Source organism: Procambarus clarkii, chromosome 21, assembly GCF_040958095.1.
Source record: "Procambarus clarkii isolate CNS0578487 chromosome 21, FALCON_Pclarkii_2.0, whole genome shotgun sequence".
Classification (NCBI taxonomy): Eukaryota; Metazoa; Arthropoda; class Malacostraca; order Decapoda; family Cambaridae; genus Procambarus; species Procambarus clarkii.
The window spans coordinates 33,814,615-33,830,011 of NC_091170.1; the positions used below are offsets into that span (position 1 = coordinate 33,814,615).

General features: G+C 35.6%; 2 protein-coding genes across 6 annotated transcripts in view; both read left to right on the forward strand.

Moving 5' to 3' along the window:
- LOC123760617 (Shaker cognate w) overlaps nucleotides 1-15,397 on the forward strand; it is a 333,004-nt gene that overhangs the window by 290,389 nt on the left and 27,218 nt on the right. The window contains exons 7-8 of one of the 5 annotated variants that reach the window (XR_011229265.1): nucleotides 7,760-8,079; nucleotides 14,765-14,834. The exons of 3 other annotated variants lie outside the window; for them this stretch is intronic. Coding sequence is in view for 1 of the 2 variants with exons in the window: in XM_069328296.1 (XP_069184397.1) it covers nucleotides 7,760-7,839 (80 nt within the window). In the remaining variant the exon portion in view is untranslated. Of the gene's footprint in view, nucleotides 1-7,759; nucleotides 11,076-14,764; nucleotides 14,835-15,397 lie in introns of those variants that run through there. One more of the 5 variants, XM_069328296.1, reaches the window with a different exon arrangement.
- On the forward strand, nucleotides 3,981-4,896 carry LOC123760616 (uncharacterized). Its single transcript, XM_045746342.2, has one exon. The coding sequence runs from the start codon at nucleotides 4,054-4,056 to the stop codon at nucleotides 4,795-4,797; it is 744 nt and encodes a 247-aa protein (XP_045602298.1). The 5' UTR covers nucleotides 3,981-4,053; the 3' UTR covers nucleotides 4,798-4,896.

Consider the following 15,397-nt stretch of genomic DNA (forward strand, 5'->3'; position numbering starts at 1 on the left):
CACTTGATAATTATTTACTCAATCTTTCTCATACTCTAAATGATGAAGCATTTGCAAACATTTTCATCTAAAAATTCAAAATATATAACAATAAACAGCCACACAAACTTCAAATGATTGTGAACATCCTCAAGGCACTGCTTCTCATTCTGATTACCTTGGGTTGGGTGCTCTCCAGGAACACGAGTGTGTTAATAGATCTGTATACTGTAATTTGTTAGTTGTCACTCTCTTTTTTTTCTTACTTTTTTTTTATGGGAAAAGTGGCAAAATGTATTTGCAGTTCCAGTTTCCCATGATCTTGGACTCTGACTTCCCTCATGCTATGCACGGACTAGTTGCACACACTCGTCCCTCAGACCATCTGTTTGTAAAGTAGCTGCTGGTTGCTGTCTGCCTCTTAAGTCGTTCTATTTGATTCAGCTATTAAAATTTAAGATTTGCAAAAACCCTTTTAAAAGAAGATATGGCACCTTAATTAATGTAGTGTACTTAAAGATTAATTTTGACCTTTATAATAGTTTTGTGTATTAGTACCTCTATTTTTTTATCAGTTTCAAAATCAAATGTGGTATTCTTGCTTGTGTTAATTCAGCCTTGGGTTTGGTTTATGTAACTTTCATGAACGCATTCATAGTGTGGATTAATGTTGTTTAAAGTAGGCCTCTGTATTATAAAACTAATAATTAAGATTTTCAACTGTCCCTTCCATATACATCACTTTCATGCTCAGTAGTCCATTAATGCTTGCAAGAAAATTTGTTTGATAAAGTATAATTTGATTCACTGATCACATCACTGATTTTAGATTAAGGATAACATCAGTTTTCTTTGATCCAGTATGGTTTTAAAGCTTAAAAATAATTTATTCATATTTTATCTCACATTTTAGTAAAATTTCAATAATACATTACAGTATTATAATAGTTAATGAGGACTTCATAAGACAGCTGTCAGTCATTTGTTCGTGTTTGATTAGCACTGACGTAAAGGAGGTTAAAGTAAAAAGGGTCCAAGATATTATTGCTGGTTCTGGGTTTCATAACCTCCCAAGCTGCTAAATGATCATTGGTGTTATGAGAAAGATGGATTGTATGGCCAAATTTTGTTTGGTATTAAAAGTGGTTTGTGTATTATTTGTTTCCTAGTGTTAATTGTTTGGAAGATATTGTTGCATCTGAATAAACAGTTAAGTTTTAATTTAGGTTCCAGGATTAGTATAACTCAACAAGCAGAATTTCATGGTAAGTGCAAACTCTGTAGAGAGTGGGTATGTAATTTTTTTTATAGTAACATTGTTAATGAAAACATTTTCAGAACATGGCTTAAGTATGGCAATACATGTTAACATATATCACAAAAGATGTGGTAAATAAAGCATTCAAGAACTATTCTCCATGATAAATTCAGCTATGTGCTCATTTGTGTTGTACAGTGGAGGACCTAATAAGTGTTATGAAACAAAGCCATCATGATGAAGTGATATAGCCTAATTACTTGACTACAACTGTGGGTTTGATCAATTTTCTGGGAGGACTCTATGGTGGCTCCTTGATGCTAGCTACTTGGATAGCTCTGCTCATTTAAACCCACACCAGGTCCTTGTGAGTCATTATAAGCCTATGAGGGGACCAGAGGCTAAAACCTGGCCCCCCTCTATAGACATGCAAGGAGCAGGGAATATGATATCACCCTACCCAAGAAATGGCTACCAGAAAGAAGAGTGGAGCCAAAAGGATCAGCAAGGTAAACAAATCCTATAAAATGAAAAAATATATATCCCAAACCCAGTAAAGCTCCTGGTTGTGAAGCAGTTCACCTGTTAGTTATACCTGTTCTCTGTTCTGTTTGAGTCATTTACTTTCATATTTGTTTATTTTAATATTTACATCACAATGCATGTTTTATGCTTTACTTCTTTATGTGATCCTGATTAACTGTTAACCTTAAACTACATGTGTCTACATTGTTCATTTTTGGATGTTCACTGGTGTTGCCATTGCCTAGCTAGAGTTGCCTATTTTATTGGGTTTGGGTGGCAGTCTCTGATAGGCCGGCATCCTGTGGTTTGTGCCTTGCCATTGGTAGTGCACAGGTCTTTGACTCCTCTGTGAGTTTGTGGATGGGGGTATTCAGGTTCTTTTTATATAAAAGTTGCACAGGGTACTGCATACTAGTTATACAGCTTGCCACTCATGCTCTTAACAGCTGCCTATGCTTATTAACTGTTTTTTATGTTTGTATTTGGCAGTGGCCCCAGTGCATGGTATTTCCTGCTGGTCAATCCTATGGGACCTCGCAAGCCCTTTGCAGTTTTCATGGTTTTTCTCTGAAAGGGCTGAACAGTTGCGCCCGAAAGCAAGCACCATGATAGCTCCACATATATGTCACATCAGCCCTAGGAACACCTTATGATATACTGGACTTGTATCCAAGATTGACTATGTAATGCATGAGTTATGTAATACATGTGATGTAACTAAAACTTGAGGTTGTAAAAGCATCTTAACACTATTGCACTCTTCGAACGACCCTCGCGTCTGATTTCTTTCTCTTGAATCCGAATATCGGACATGATGTGGGTCCGATAAAGAAATATTTGTATAAAATTCATTTATTATCCGATCGACTTCGGCATAGTTTCAAAATGAGCGCCTTTAGAGTGTGCCAAATTTGATACCAAAATGAAAGATGTAACACGAAACTTTATGTCAGAACACTTGAAAGATTATAAATATGTTTTCCGTCAAAATTTTAAAATATTTGTTAAAATTCTATTTATTGTGCTATTATTATGGGACTAGTTTTAAAATTTGCGCTTATAGATTGCGAACAATTTGATACCAAAATGAAAGACGTAACACAAAAATTTATGTTAGAACACTGGAAAGATATAAATACTTTAGTGATAATGTGGTTCACTTGCGGAGCTTCAGGAAACCATCATTCGACTCCTCCAGAGAACACGTGTTGAATGTAATAAAAATACCTCTTTCTGGTTAGGTCTCTGTGGCTTCCTAGTCCCTTACCTTCCTACCACGTACATCGGTTTGTAATCTACAGCTCTGAACTGAGGTGTGTTGATGTGGGAGCCTAATAATCCTGGCGGTGCTGCCACCTGTTGGTAGCCGGCTGTAACTAGAAGGTTTTGAACTACTGAGTGTATTGTTTGTGGAGTTCTTTGCTGCTACACTTCTTGTTTCTCTGTGAATCCTGCACATGTCTCTTTTTGCTTTGCTTGCTTTCTGGATGTTTTCTATTTGCGGGTGATCATAAAGAATCCCCAGCTCCCAGCATCTCTGTGAGGGGCCAGGTTCTGATTCTGGTCTCTGGTAGGCTATACAGTACAAGACTTCTTGGAGTGATGTGACTCGTATGTGTGGAACTATAAGGGTGCTTACTTCAGGGAGCCACTGAGAACCAACCAAATAGGCATTTCATTACATTTAATGCTAGTGTTATGAACCAGCTGTCTGATTCTTCCCTCATTGAGTTTGAATCTGTAGGCTGGCCATCGGTCCTCTTGTGTTCTGATGGCTATCCATTACTACCTCTGCTGCACTGCCTGTGGGTGGATTATCCCATCCATCCTGGTCTTTCTTGGTCTTGGTGATCAAGAATCCTCACCTTCATACCTCTCTATAGAGAGGGCCAGATTTTGCCCTTTGGTCTCTGCTAAGCTTACAATGACTCAAAAGGGCCTGGTGTTATTCAAATTGGGTGGCGCTATCCAGGTTGCTACCAACAGGGACGCACTGAGGACCCACCAAAAAAGGTTACACTACCACCATTACAGTTAGGTTGCTGCTCACAGTTTAGAAAATAAAAATTAAAGTCATCTTGATAATCATGGAATGTTAAATATTTGCATAAAATATAAATTATGTACAGTATAAAAGAATAATTTAAGTATATAGTAGCTGATTCAATAGTTTATTTAGTTAATGAGCATATTGGAATCTGGATAAGTAAGGTTTAGACATTTGCTAAGGAATAATTTTACAACATGCTAGTGTGGAAAACAACAATCATGTCTCAAATTGTTAGCATGAGATGAGTACATCAACATCAGAGATCTTGACTACCCCAAGTGATCTTACAATGTCCATTTGTTTGGTAGGCAACGGTGATGAGGTCATCCCCATGTTGAGTCTTAACAACCACCTGCAATTGGGTGTGGATTACTGCTCACCTCCACCACCCACCCCTACAGTGGCAACCCCAACCACCGCCCTCTCCAATACTTATGTGGCGGAACCAACCGCCCGCTCCAACATTCATTTGGCGCCCCCTACTACCCTCAACACACTCTCGGTGCCCACCGCTGCCCTACCCAACAATTATAGTGCTGCACCCATCGCGGTTCCACCACACCCTCGGACCACCCCCCTAATAAGCGGCTCCCAAGTATCCTCTATACATGGGCCCCAAGCTATCACACAACGTGGGTCCCAATCATCCCCTTTACATGGGTGTCAGACATCCCCAGTACGTGTGTCACAGGCATCCCCAGTACGTGTATTACAAACTTCTCATTATCATGGCAGTCAGAGCAGTGTTGGGGAGAGCTACTCAACTAGAAGGTTTACCTATATAGAAGATTTGCAAGATGCATTACAAAGGGCAGATCTCCACGACGTAGACAGAGGAATACTTTCAGAAATCATGCTATCTTCCTCTAAAACTGCACGTCCTCCACAAATGAACCCTTCTTCTTCTACAAACACCCGTGATCGATCTCAAACACCCTCTCTCCTCTCAGCACCCTCTATCCTCTCAACACACATAACACGGTAACCTGGCGCCCATGTGATAATGCCCAACAGTGATGTCCCAATCTTCCCTCTTAAATGTAATCTCATTCTGTCACACAATCTATATAATATTATAGTCTAATGTTTTTGTCTTTTACAACCCTACCTCATTGAACCCATTAGACTATTACCTTGCTATAGCTTTTATTTACAGTTATCTCTGTCATTGTTGTTTATTCCCAAATTTTAAGTACAACATTCATATCAATTGTTATCATAAGATGTGTATATCTAATTCTATTTGCTTATACTAACTTGTGAAAAACATTCTAGATAAGCTGCACCAAATGACATGCAATGTTTCCCTCTCAAAACCAAAAGCCACATTATTCCATATGTTAACCATAACGTGAGGTACTCAACTGATTCCTGCAGCTGTGTGTGAAACTCAAAAGCTGTATTAACTGCTGCCTCCTATTATCCCCCATGCAACAAATGATTAATTTTAGTTTTCTGTGACCCAAACTGTACTTGCTGGTCTTTTCCAGCACCTTCAGAACAAACAGCAGTAATTGCTGTTTATATATACAGCTGTACTGTATGTGTGTGTGTGTGTGTGTGTGTATATATATATATATATATATAATATATATATATATATATATATATATATATATATATATATATATATATATATATATATATATATATATAAATATATATATATATATATATATATATATATATATATATATATATATATATATATATATATATATATATATATATATAAAGTAATAAATATGATTTTGTTTTATTTTCTTTCCAATATGCATGATGTTCCTTTAGTTTAGTGTACATTGTGTAAATATTTAAGTATATTTAAGTAAGTGTGTGATGAAAATATTTATTGGTTTGAATGTGTGTGAGTAGGGGTGTGCCACAGCCAGTTCTAACAGAGTACCTTCTTCCTTTACTCCTCTCTCTCTCTCTCTCTGTCTCCTACCCTTCCAGCGTTTGGTGCACTTGTTTCATCTCCAACATTCATATCTCCCGACATTCATATCGCAACATGATCGTTATGAAACCACTTTTGTTATTTTTAGAGTTTTTACATGCTGAAGAACTGCTAATTGTCACATTATTTTTAAACTTTCATCAGGACAGCAAAGTGACATTGTGACTAGTTTTTTTACTTAGTTAACTGTCTTCTTTACATGATTGGTGAATTATGTCAGTCCTTATGGCTATAAGTGACATCCTTGTAACTGCTAAAATCCTATGCAATCTTGTAAACTAATCACACTATGTGTTTGTTTTAGGTTCCTTGAATTTTGGTCATGTCTCCTTTCATAATTTTTTTTTTGTGAGAGAGCCCCTTGGGAAGTGTATAACCCAGGCGAGAGACATAGAAACAGCAGTGTTAAGTATTGAAAAACAGTCTGGAACTCTTGCATTTGGTGTGAGGTACATAATTGGATGCTGTACGCTAAAGTACAACTAACAAACCCATTCTTACTTTCTTATAAACAATGGGAGGGATATCTAGATATATTCGACAAAAGCACAAGTCAAAAACAAGAAACCCTAATCTACATGGGACAAGAAATACACCTTTGGGTACAATTTCACAACAGAGTTTTACTGAGCAACACAGGATTATTTTACACTGACTAAATGTGGGGGCACACTATTAAGTACTAGTATTGTTGAGATACAGAGGGATACTTCTCAGCAAACATAAATATTAGGAGTAAATAGACTATAGGATCCACACCAACTGGGATGTAAGGTTGCCACAATACCCTAACCTTTCTTGGTAATTACAAAGGTGGTATGGATTTTAGCAGTACAATGTTCTGACACTTAAGCACTTTACAAATGGGGGGGACAAAGTTGATGTGGTAAGAGCACGTGTTACAGAAAGCTGAGCGAATAAATCAAAACAACACAAAACTGTCCATCCCTAACTAACACAGGGACTGAGCACTGCAATAGCACGTATGGGATACAAGTGCACTTATTGTTATTGTAGGAGACCGCCACACGTCACATACATGACCAGCGGACTGTTCTCCAGCCCTGCCCAAAACTAAGTGAATGAGACAGATAGCACATCTGTGTCCAACCGCCAGGTTCCAATAATGTTTCATACACATTTGTATCTCCCAATATTTCCTTTACATGTCTTATAAAGTTCCAGGCTGTTTTTCAACATTTAACACTGTTGTTTCTGAATATTTTCCAGCACTGAAAAAAACTTTTTAAACATTTATTTTCTTTGCTGTTTACATTGTTCTGGGGATGACGCTTTCCTGCTGTGACAATGCTCTGCGCATGTGCAGGAACTGACTATTGTACTGGCGGGGAATCTAAATGCAAGAATTCAAGTTTTTCAACATTTAACACTGTTGTTTCTCTGTCTCTTGCCTGGGTTCTTTCCCAAGTACCTCTCTTACATTTTATATTGATACTATGTATTAGTAAAAAGAAATTATTTTAATTTTCTTCAGTAAATAAGAGATGTTTTTAAAAGCTGATAATAGGGAACTGATCATTTTACCAATTTCTCAAGAACTATTACAAAACAATTTGAACATTAGTTAACTTCTAAACAGATAATAGTGTAGTTTGATAAAACAACTTTTGGCATGACCACTGCTGCCTGAGAATCTGAGACAAACACCTGTTTTCTGAAACTTCTTAGCTTCCTCTGATCTTGGTCACAAATCTTACTCACTTCCTTCACAAAAGGTCACTGAGCATCTAGGAGTGTTTCCTGCACATGACTTCTTGGGTGTCTTTCACCACTCACCTGCTTCTTTCAAATGGCTCACACTGTAATCTAATAAAACTATTGACTAAGAGTATTCTCTCTGCATCCTCTACTTATTACTCAGGTTTGTTCACTGTTGTGAGATTTCTCTTGCCAAGTCATGTTAGATTACAAGCGAGCCTGTCTATCTCCCATTTTTACTGACATTCACTAATATTACTTTTTTCAGGCAACGATGCCCCTAATTCCACGACTAATGGTACATCTAAAGGTAGTGACAGGCCCTCAAACAAAATAACTGGGTTCTAGAGGTCCAGCGGCCACCAACCCACCATGACAAGCTGTTGTCTGTGTGTGTCATGAGTTGTGGGCTTCACAAGGGAAAGTAAATGGTTGTTTTATACCATATGGTGTTGTAATTTGGAATCCACAAGACTTCCCATATCACATTCCTTCTTGGACTTGAGTTCGTTTATGTAAGATTCCCTTGTGGAGAACTTTCCATGTGCTCATACAAGGACACTGTCTTTTCCCAACGGTGGCTTGCAAGTGAGTTTGGAAATAATATTCATTGATGAACTCTTCATACCCATACCACTATTTCCTACCGTGAACCTTCAACCCTACCAAGTACTGTGCTTACTCTTTAAAAGTACCATGAATCCTGTAAATGTGCTATCCTTGCTTTAAAAGTATTGGGCTCTAGCAGAGTTATTTGTACTTGCAAGAAGTACTGTACTCACTCTAGAGGGATTGCGTTTCTTAGAAGTATTGTACTTTTCCTAGAATAAACGTAGGCCCAATGTGCTTTACTCCCCTTAGGTGAACTACAGTCTCTATAAAAGCCCCACACTTTTCTAGTAAATTCTCTGCTTGTCTTGTAAGTACTGTACACTTGGATGCTGGTATGTACTCTTCATAAGAGTACTGTACACTTGTCTGATGGTATGTACTCTTCATAAGAGTATTATACCACTTCTCTAATTACTCTTGTGGAATGTTCTTAAGAGCACTGTAATCTCCTTATGAGTACTGTAGTCATCTTGTGAGTATTGCATCTGTTGCGAGGACTTTTATTTTTCCTGAACAACTTTCTCTTTTCCCTGCATACTTTTTTTCTGTAAGTACTGTACTTATTGTGTTAGTGCTATATTCATATGAATCATGTGCCCATTACGATTTTTCACCTTGGTCATTTCTCTCGAGTATTTTACGTTTCCTGTTAGAACTTGACGATTCATATGAGTACTATGCTGTTGTAATTACTACTGTATATTCAGCCTTGTGAATACTGTACTCTTTGTGTGAGTAACATAATCTGCATGAGAATTATAAGACATAAACGAGTACTATACTATGCTTCTGTGTGAGTATTGTACTCTTTGAGGATTGTGTTTGTCAGGAAAGTATTGTTCTTAGTATTGGCTAGTACTGTTCTCTTTGAGGCAACAGCTCTTACTAAGTAGGAGCCTTGCATTCTCGATTGCTGTTATGGTGTCGTCTTGATGCTCTTGGGTTCGAGTACAATATGCTCTGGATTGGGGGTGCATTGTGCTCTTATTTGAGGATGCACTATACTCCTATTTTAAAACACAGTGTACTGTCAGTACTGTACTCTCAGTTGGGAGTACAGTGTATGCTCGATTGGGAGTACAATGTGATCTTGGTTGGGAATGTAGTGCACTCATTAAATTACATGTACTAATGATGAAGTTATGTACATGTACTCTTAAATGGGAGTAGTAAGCTCTTACATGGAATTCATTGTGTTCCCAAGGGATACCGTGTGTTTGTGATTAAGAGTACAGTTGGATCTTAATTTGAAGTAGGGTTTGTTTTTAATTTTGTATATTGTTTATAATTGGCAGTTTAGTTTTATAATTTTTTGAAGTACTATGTACAGTGGTACCTCAGTTTTTTAATTTAATCCGTTCCCAGAGACAATTCGAAAACTGAAACAAATTTTCCCATAAGAAATAATGTACATTGAATTAGTCTGTGCCACACCCCTAAAAATATTACCTAAAAAAAACATTTTATACAGAATAATACTCTTAGGTACCTTACCTTTATGGAGGACTCGTATTGGCATATGGAAGACAGTGAGGAGGGGAAAGGAGGAGAGGTGTTAGTGTTTAGAAGGAGAGTCCCCTTCCATTATAACAGCAGTAATGACATTTCTGGGGTACTCTCTCTCTCTCTTACGTTTTGCAGGCATACAACTAGGACCTGGTTGTGGCTCACTGCTTTCTTGTCTTATTAAGAATCCGTCTATAGACACTTATTTTCCCTACATTTTAACACTTGTCTGTAGTGAGACATCACATTGTCTCACTATGAATGATCTCTTGTTTTTCCTCTATTATCATCCTATTTTCTTAGGTTGAACTTTACCACTGACTTTCTTGGAATCCATGGTGTGATATATAAATAAATAAGAACATAAATAAGAACTTTTATGCTCTTATTTAGAAACAAAAGAAGCACAAAAACAATGAAAGTCTTCACATAGAATTGAAGCACGGTTGTCACTAGGTGGGAGACACTGGTAAACTGAAGCACACATGTGCTCGGTCAGCCCATACGTGTATCAACAAACTCTAGCACCGAGGCAAACTTCAAGTACCGAGTCAAATAAATCAAAGAAATTGAGCTCGAGAACTGAAAAATTCGAAAACAGGAGCATTCGAAAACTGAGGTTCCACTGTACTTTCAATATGATGAACGATGTGTTCTTAACTTGAAGTATTAATCGTGTCATGCACCTGTAATTATGGGTATCAGATGCTCTCGTGAGAGTTTTTTGTTGCTTTATTTGGGAATAAAAAGTGCTCTCAACCGGGAAATTAGGTGTGCCCATGATTTGGAATACAAGATCTCTAAATTAGATGCACATGTATCCTTGGCCTGGTGTACAGTGTGCATTTTGATTTGGTGTACATTCTGTTCTTGATGAAGAGTAAAGTTATTTACAGTACTATATTTGTTATTGGGGAAGACTGTGCTCTTCATTGAAAGCTCTGTGTGCTCTTGATTTGGGAGAAGAGAAGGATAATAATAACAATAATAATAATAATAATAATAATATTTTATTCATAAGATATACAAAGGATCACATACAATAATCACTCGGTACATACAGAACAATACTGTATTTGTATGTTTTATAAAGCCACTACCCAGTAATTATGTGTACATTAGCATCATAGGTATAAATAAATTAAAATAATAAGTGAATTGAATTTTAAATTAATTGGTGCAGTATTTACTTAATACCATATGAGAAGTAAGCTAATGTATAATATATTTTATATATACTGTATATATATATATATATATATATATATATATATATATATATATATATATATATATATATATATATACATGCATGCATGCATGCAATTGACGATCACGAAACACTGATCATTTGTATGCGGAAAAGCCACAGAGAAATGGAAAAAGAGAGATGAACGTTTCGGCCGATCAGGGCCTTTGTCAACACCCAAGACTACTATCATTATCTCATTCATCTCTCTTTTTAATTTCTCTGTGGATTTTCTGCATATATATATATATATATATATATATATATATATATATATATATATATATATATATATATATATATATATATATATATATATATATTTATATATATATATTTATATATATATATATATATATTTATATATATATATATATATTTATATATATATATATTATATATATATATATATATTATATATATATATATATATATTTATATATATATATATATATTTATATATATATATATATATATATATTCATATATAATATATATTCATATATAATATATATATATATAATATATATATTTTATATATATATATTATATATATATATATATATTTATATAAATAAAAAGTTAATGAAATTTAGCAAATAATGAATAGTTTTTAAAGTGACACTTAATGGTGGAAGGCATCTAGACTAATTTTTTATTTGGTAGCTTTGGATGTAACTACGTTACTTGATTGGGAGTAGTGTGCGCCCCTGGTTGGGAGTAGAGCATTGACAGTGTCCTGTCAACTGTACGACTATGGTTATCTTAACTAAAAGGATATTATCTTACCCCAAAAAAAGTGTGCACTCTTAACTGGGAAGGCAGTTTGCTCTTAACTGGAAGAACTGTGAGCATTTATATGGGACATTGAGGTTTTATAACTGTGAGGGCACAATGCTCGTAACTGGGTGAACAGCATGCTCTTAATCAGGAAAATATTCTGTTCTTAACTAGGACAGTCTATTCATAATTGGATGAATAATCTATTCTTAAACACATTGCTCTCCCATATAAAAGCACCAGTCCTTCCTGTTAATGGCTCTCTTTCTGTAGGGAGCCCCCGCTCCCTGGAGCTATTGAACTGATATACGATATATTAGTCTAGGGCATTAGTCAATGGAGTTTAGCCTACCATGGACCATGAGCCAGAACCTGGCCCCCTCAGAGAGGCACAGGGAACAATGACCTTTGGGAAAACCCCCCCTTGTGGTTGGGGGTATTCCTTGTCTACCATCGACTGGGGTTAAGCACCCAGAAAGGTAGGCATAAGAAAACAAAACCCACTTGGTAAGAAAATTGCAACCGAAGACCGAACAGGGAGGCAGAACTCCTCCCCAACTCTCAAGGAAACAAGCAAACATCATACACCTCAGCCACGCCGCTTGTCCATGTAGCCCTTCCTTTCCTGGGAGGGAGAGATGGGGGGAGCCCCGGACCCCCACGCTAGCTACTAACACCCTAGTTCGTTGGCTGATGCAATCTGGGGCGTTCGTCAATTCTGGCCTTGATTTCTTGGCAGTGGTGCCAAGAAATTCTCCCCTTCCTTTCCCTTCCTGGGGAGGGGAGGGCTGTGCGGACAAGTGGTGTGGTGGCAGTGTATGACGTTTGCTTGTTTCCTTCAGAGTTGGGGGAGTTCTGCCTCCCTGTTCGGTCTTCGGTTGCAATTTTCTTACCAAGTGGGGTTTGTTTTGTTATGCCTACCTTTCTGGGTGCCTAACCCCAGTCGATGGCAGACACGGAATACACCCAACCACACGGGGGGGTTGGTTCCAGAGGCCATTGCTCCCATTGTCTCTCTGAGGGGCGAGGTTCTGGCTCATGGTCCCCGGCAGGCTGAATTCCATAGACCAATGCCCTAGACTAATATATCGCATATCAGTTCGATAGCTCCAGGGAGCCTCCGGGCTCATCCAGAAAATGGCATTTCATTACATTCAATACTGGTTTTTTGCAGTTGAGAGCACATTATATTTTTACTTAAGTGTAGTGTATTCTTATTTAAGAGCACACTGATCCTGGAGAGCTAGGAGAAAATTTTGTTTTAATTGGAGTTCTCTTAACTCATTATTGCAAAAGTTTTGTATCCCATAGTTGTAAATACTCTCTACTTAATTAGAATTTTGTTCAATTCTTTTAAACATTAATCCATTGTAGCTTTCATAAGGGATATAAATTTAAAAATTTACTTACTGTAAGTTTTAAGAGCACATTTTACTTGAGTAAAAATTAGGAGTAAATATTACTTACAACTGTAAAAGTTGTGAGCATTTAATATCAATTTAATTTTCTAGCGGGGTGTGCAATCGTGTAAACATTATGGGTCGAATTATTATTTTTTTGTATTAGGAATAACATGCACTTGTTAAATAAGGTAAAATCTGATTATTATTTAGTGATAATTTTCCAGCAGAAGTTAAGTATTTAAATTATTTTTTGTTTGTGTTCTTGATTTGGAATACATTGTACACTTAATTTGAAGTACAGTATATTGTATGTACTTTAGTGTATCTCTTATTTGAAGTACAATACATTTCTCATTATGAGTACAGTATGTTCTGATTTGGAGTACTGTATTATAAGCTCTATTTACTCATTGAGTATATAATTTTTCATTAATTAAAATAATTACTTCTCATTTCAAGTAATCCAGTACTTTCTGCCCATCTAGAGTTGAATGTACTTCTCACTTGGAATACAACATTCTCTTGCTATTCATTGTGGTCTTCAGTTCGAGAATAATATGTTCCTTACTTGGAGGACAATTGCGTTTATTTGCAACAGTTGCAGTATACCATTCTCCTCATTTGGAGTGGTATGTGCTCTTGTGGATAATGTATTGACCAAAGCATTTTGTGTTCTTAATCAGAGGCACACTATAGTTTTCCTTGAAGAGCATTGGTCTCTTTAGTTAGGAGCAGTGTGTTAGACAATGTAGTTTTCTCATAATTGGAAGTATGGAATATGTCTACTGAAGAGTATTGAGCTTTTCAAGGGAATATTTGCTCCTTCTTGTGACTGTTACAATTTTGAAATGATTATTGCAATCATCAGTAAGAAAACTTCCTGTTAATCTTGTAATATTCATGCAAGTGTTGTAATATGAACTTGAGTGTTGTAGTCACCATGGAAGCTCGGCACTTTTCGTTAGAATATTTTCCTGTTTTTTTCTGTTTTATGAAGTTAGTTTCTTGTTCCAAATCTTGAGGCCTCAGATTCAAAGCTGTCAAATTCAACTTCAGTACCAAAACATCTGAACAGAGTAAGTATATACAGTACTAATATTAATCCTATGTTGATCAAACCCTTGTCAGGGAATGCTGTTCTTTGGATAGAAAGGAAAAAACTAAATGTAATGTCAATGATTGTGTATGAGCAAATTTAAAGTATTGTAGGAGCAAATATCCAACGGAAAAGTAAATTTATCTCGAGACAGACCTTAACGCATAATACAGTATTTATTTGTTGGGCATTTTTATGGGTTATTTAAAATTTTCATAAAAACATAATTTATTAATAACTGTCATTTTGTAACTATAACACTTATTTTTATATGCTCTTTAATTTATGCTATTCTAACCTTATTACTTACATGCATAATTTTATTTTTATCATTATATATATATATATATATATATATATATATATATATATATATATATATATATATATATATATATATATATATATATATATATATATATAATATAAATCTTTTTATTTCCCTGTCACTTATTTGTCAAATTATGATGTTTTCCAATGCTCTTATTGAATATCTTTCATATATATTTTCAGTCTTGATTATGTAAACAGTACTGAAGTTCCCATTTGTTCCAGTAACAGCTATGCGAACTATTGTCATGAAATATCTTATAACCTTTCATAATTCAATACTTTTATTTGTTTCAGGTCTGACATTTTCATTCACATTATTCCTAAACATGTTTTCATAAAAGCATTAAAAAGTCCATTCTTACAATATCTCTATATTCCATGTCCTTTCTGAGCACCAGTCTTCATTTTCCAGTCTATTACTTGCAAGAAACAACCTACAACTCTTTTAATAAATAAAATCAAACTTGAATTCTGTTGGAAATCAAAAGGCATAAGCAACAATCACTTACACTGAAAATAATATAGTTGCCTAGAATCTCACCTTAACAAATACTTTATGCTAAAAAAAATTAGTTTTCCCATCTAACTTTGAAGTGCACAAAGATTGATAGTTGGGCTGGAGTTGCATTCTTTTATTTTAGAATCCCAAATTAAGATTGTAATCCACTATAATTCTTGATCAAACAAGAAGTATGATAGTAATACCTGACAGTATTGAACGAAAATACTATACTGAAAATTCACATTTAAAATAGTGTTTAAGAAAACCGGAACTAATCACTTTGTTACATGTGTGTTCTACAGATAATTCTGATCTCAAGTTAATGTAGTACTGTCTTACTATAATACTGTGCGAAGATGTTAATCTTATTCGATTTTGTGCCAACAATTTGATGCTCAAAATCATAGCAATTGCCACGGTAAAAT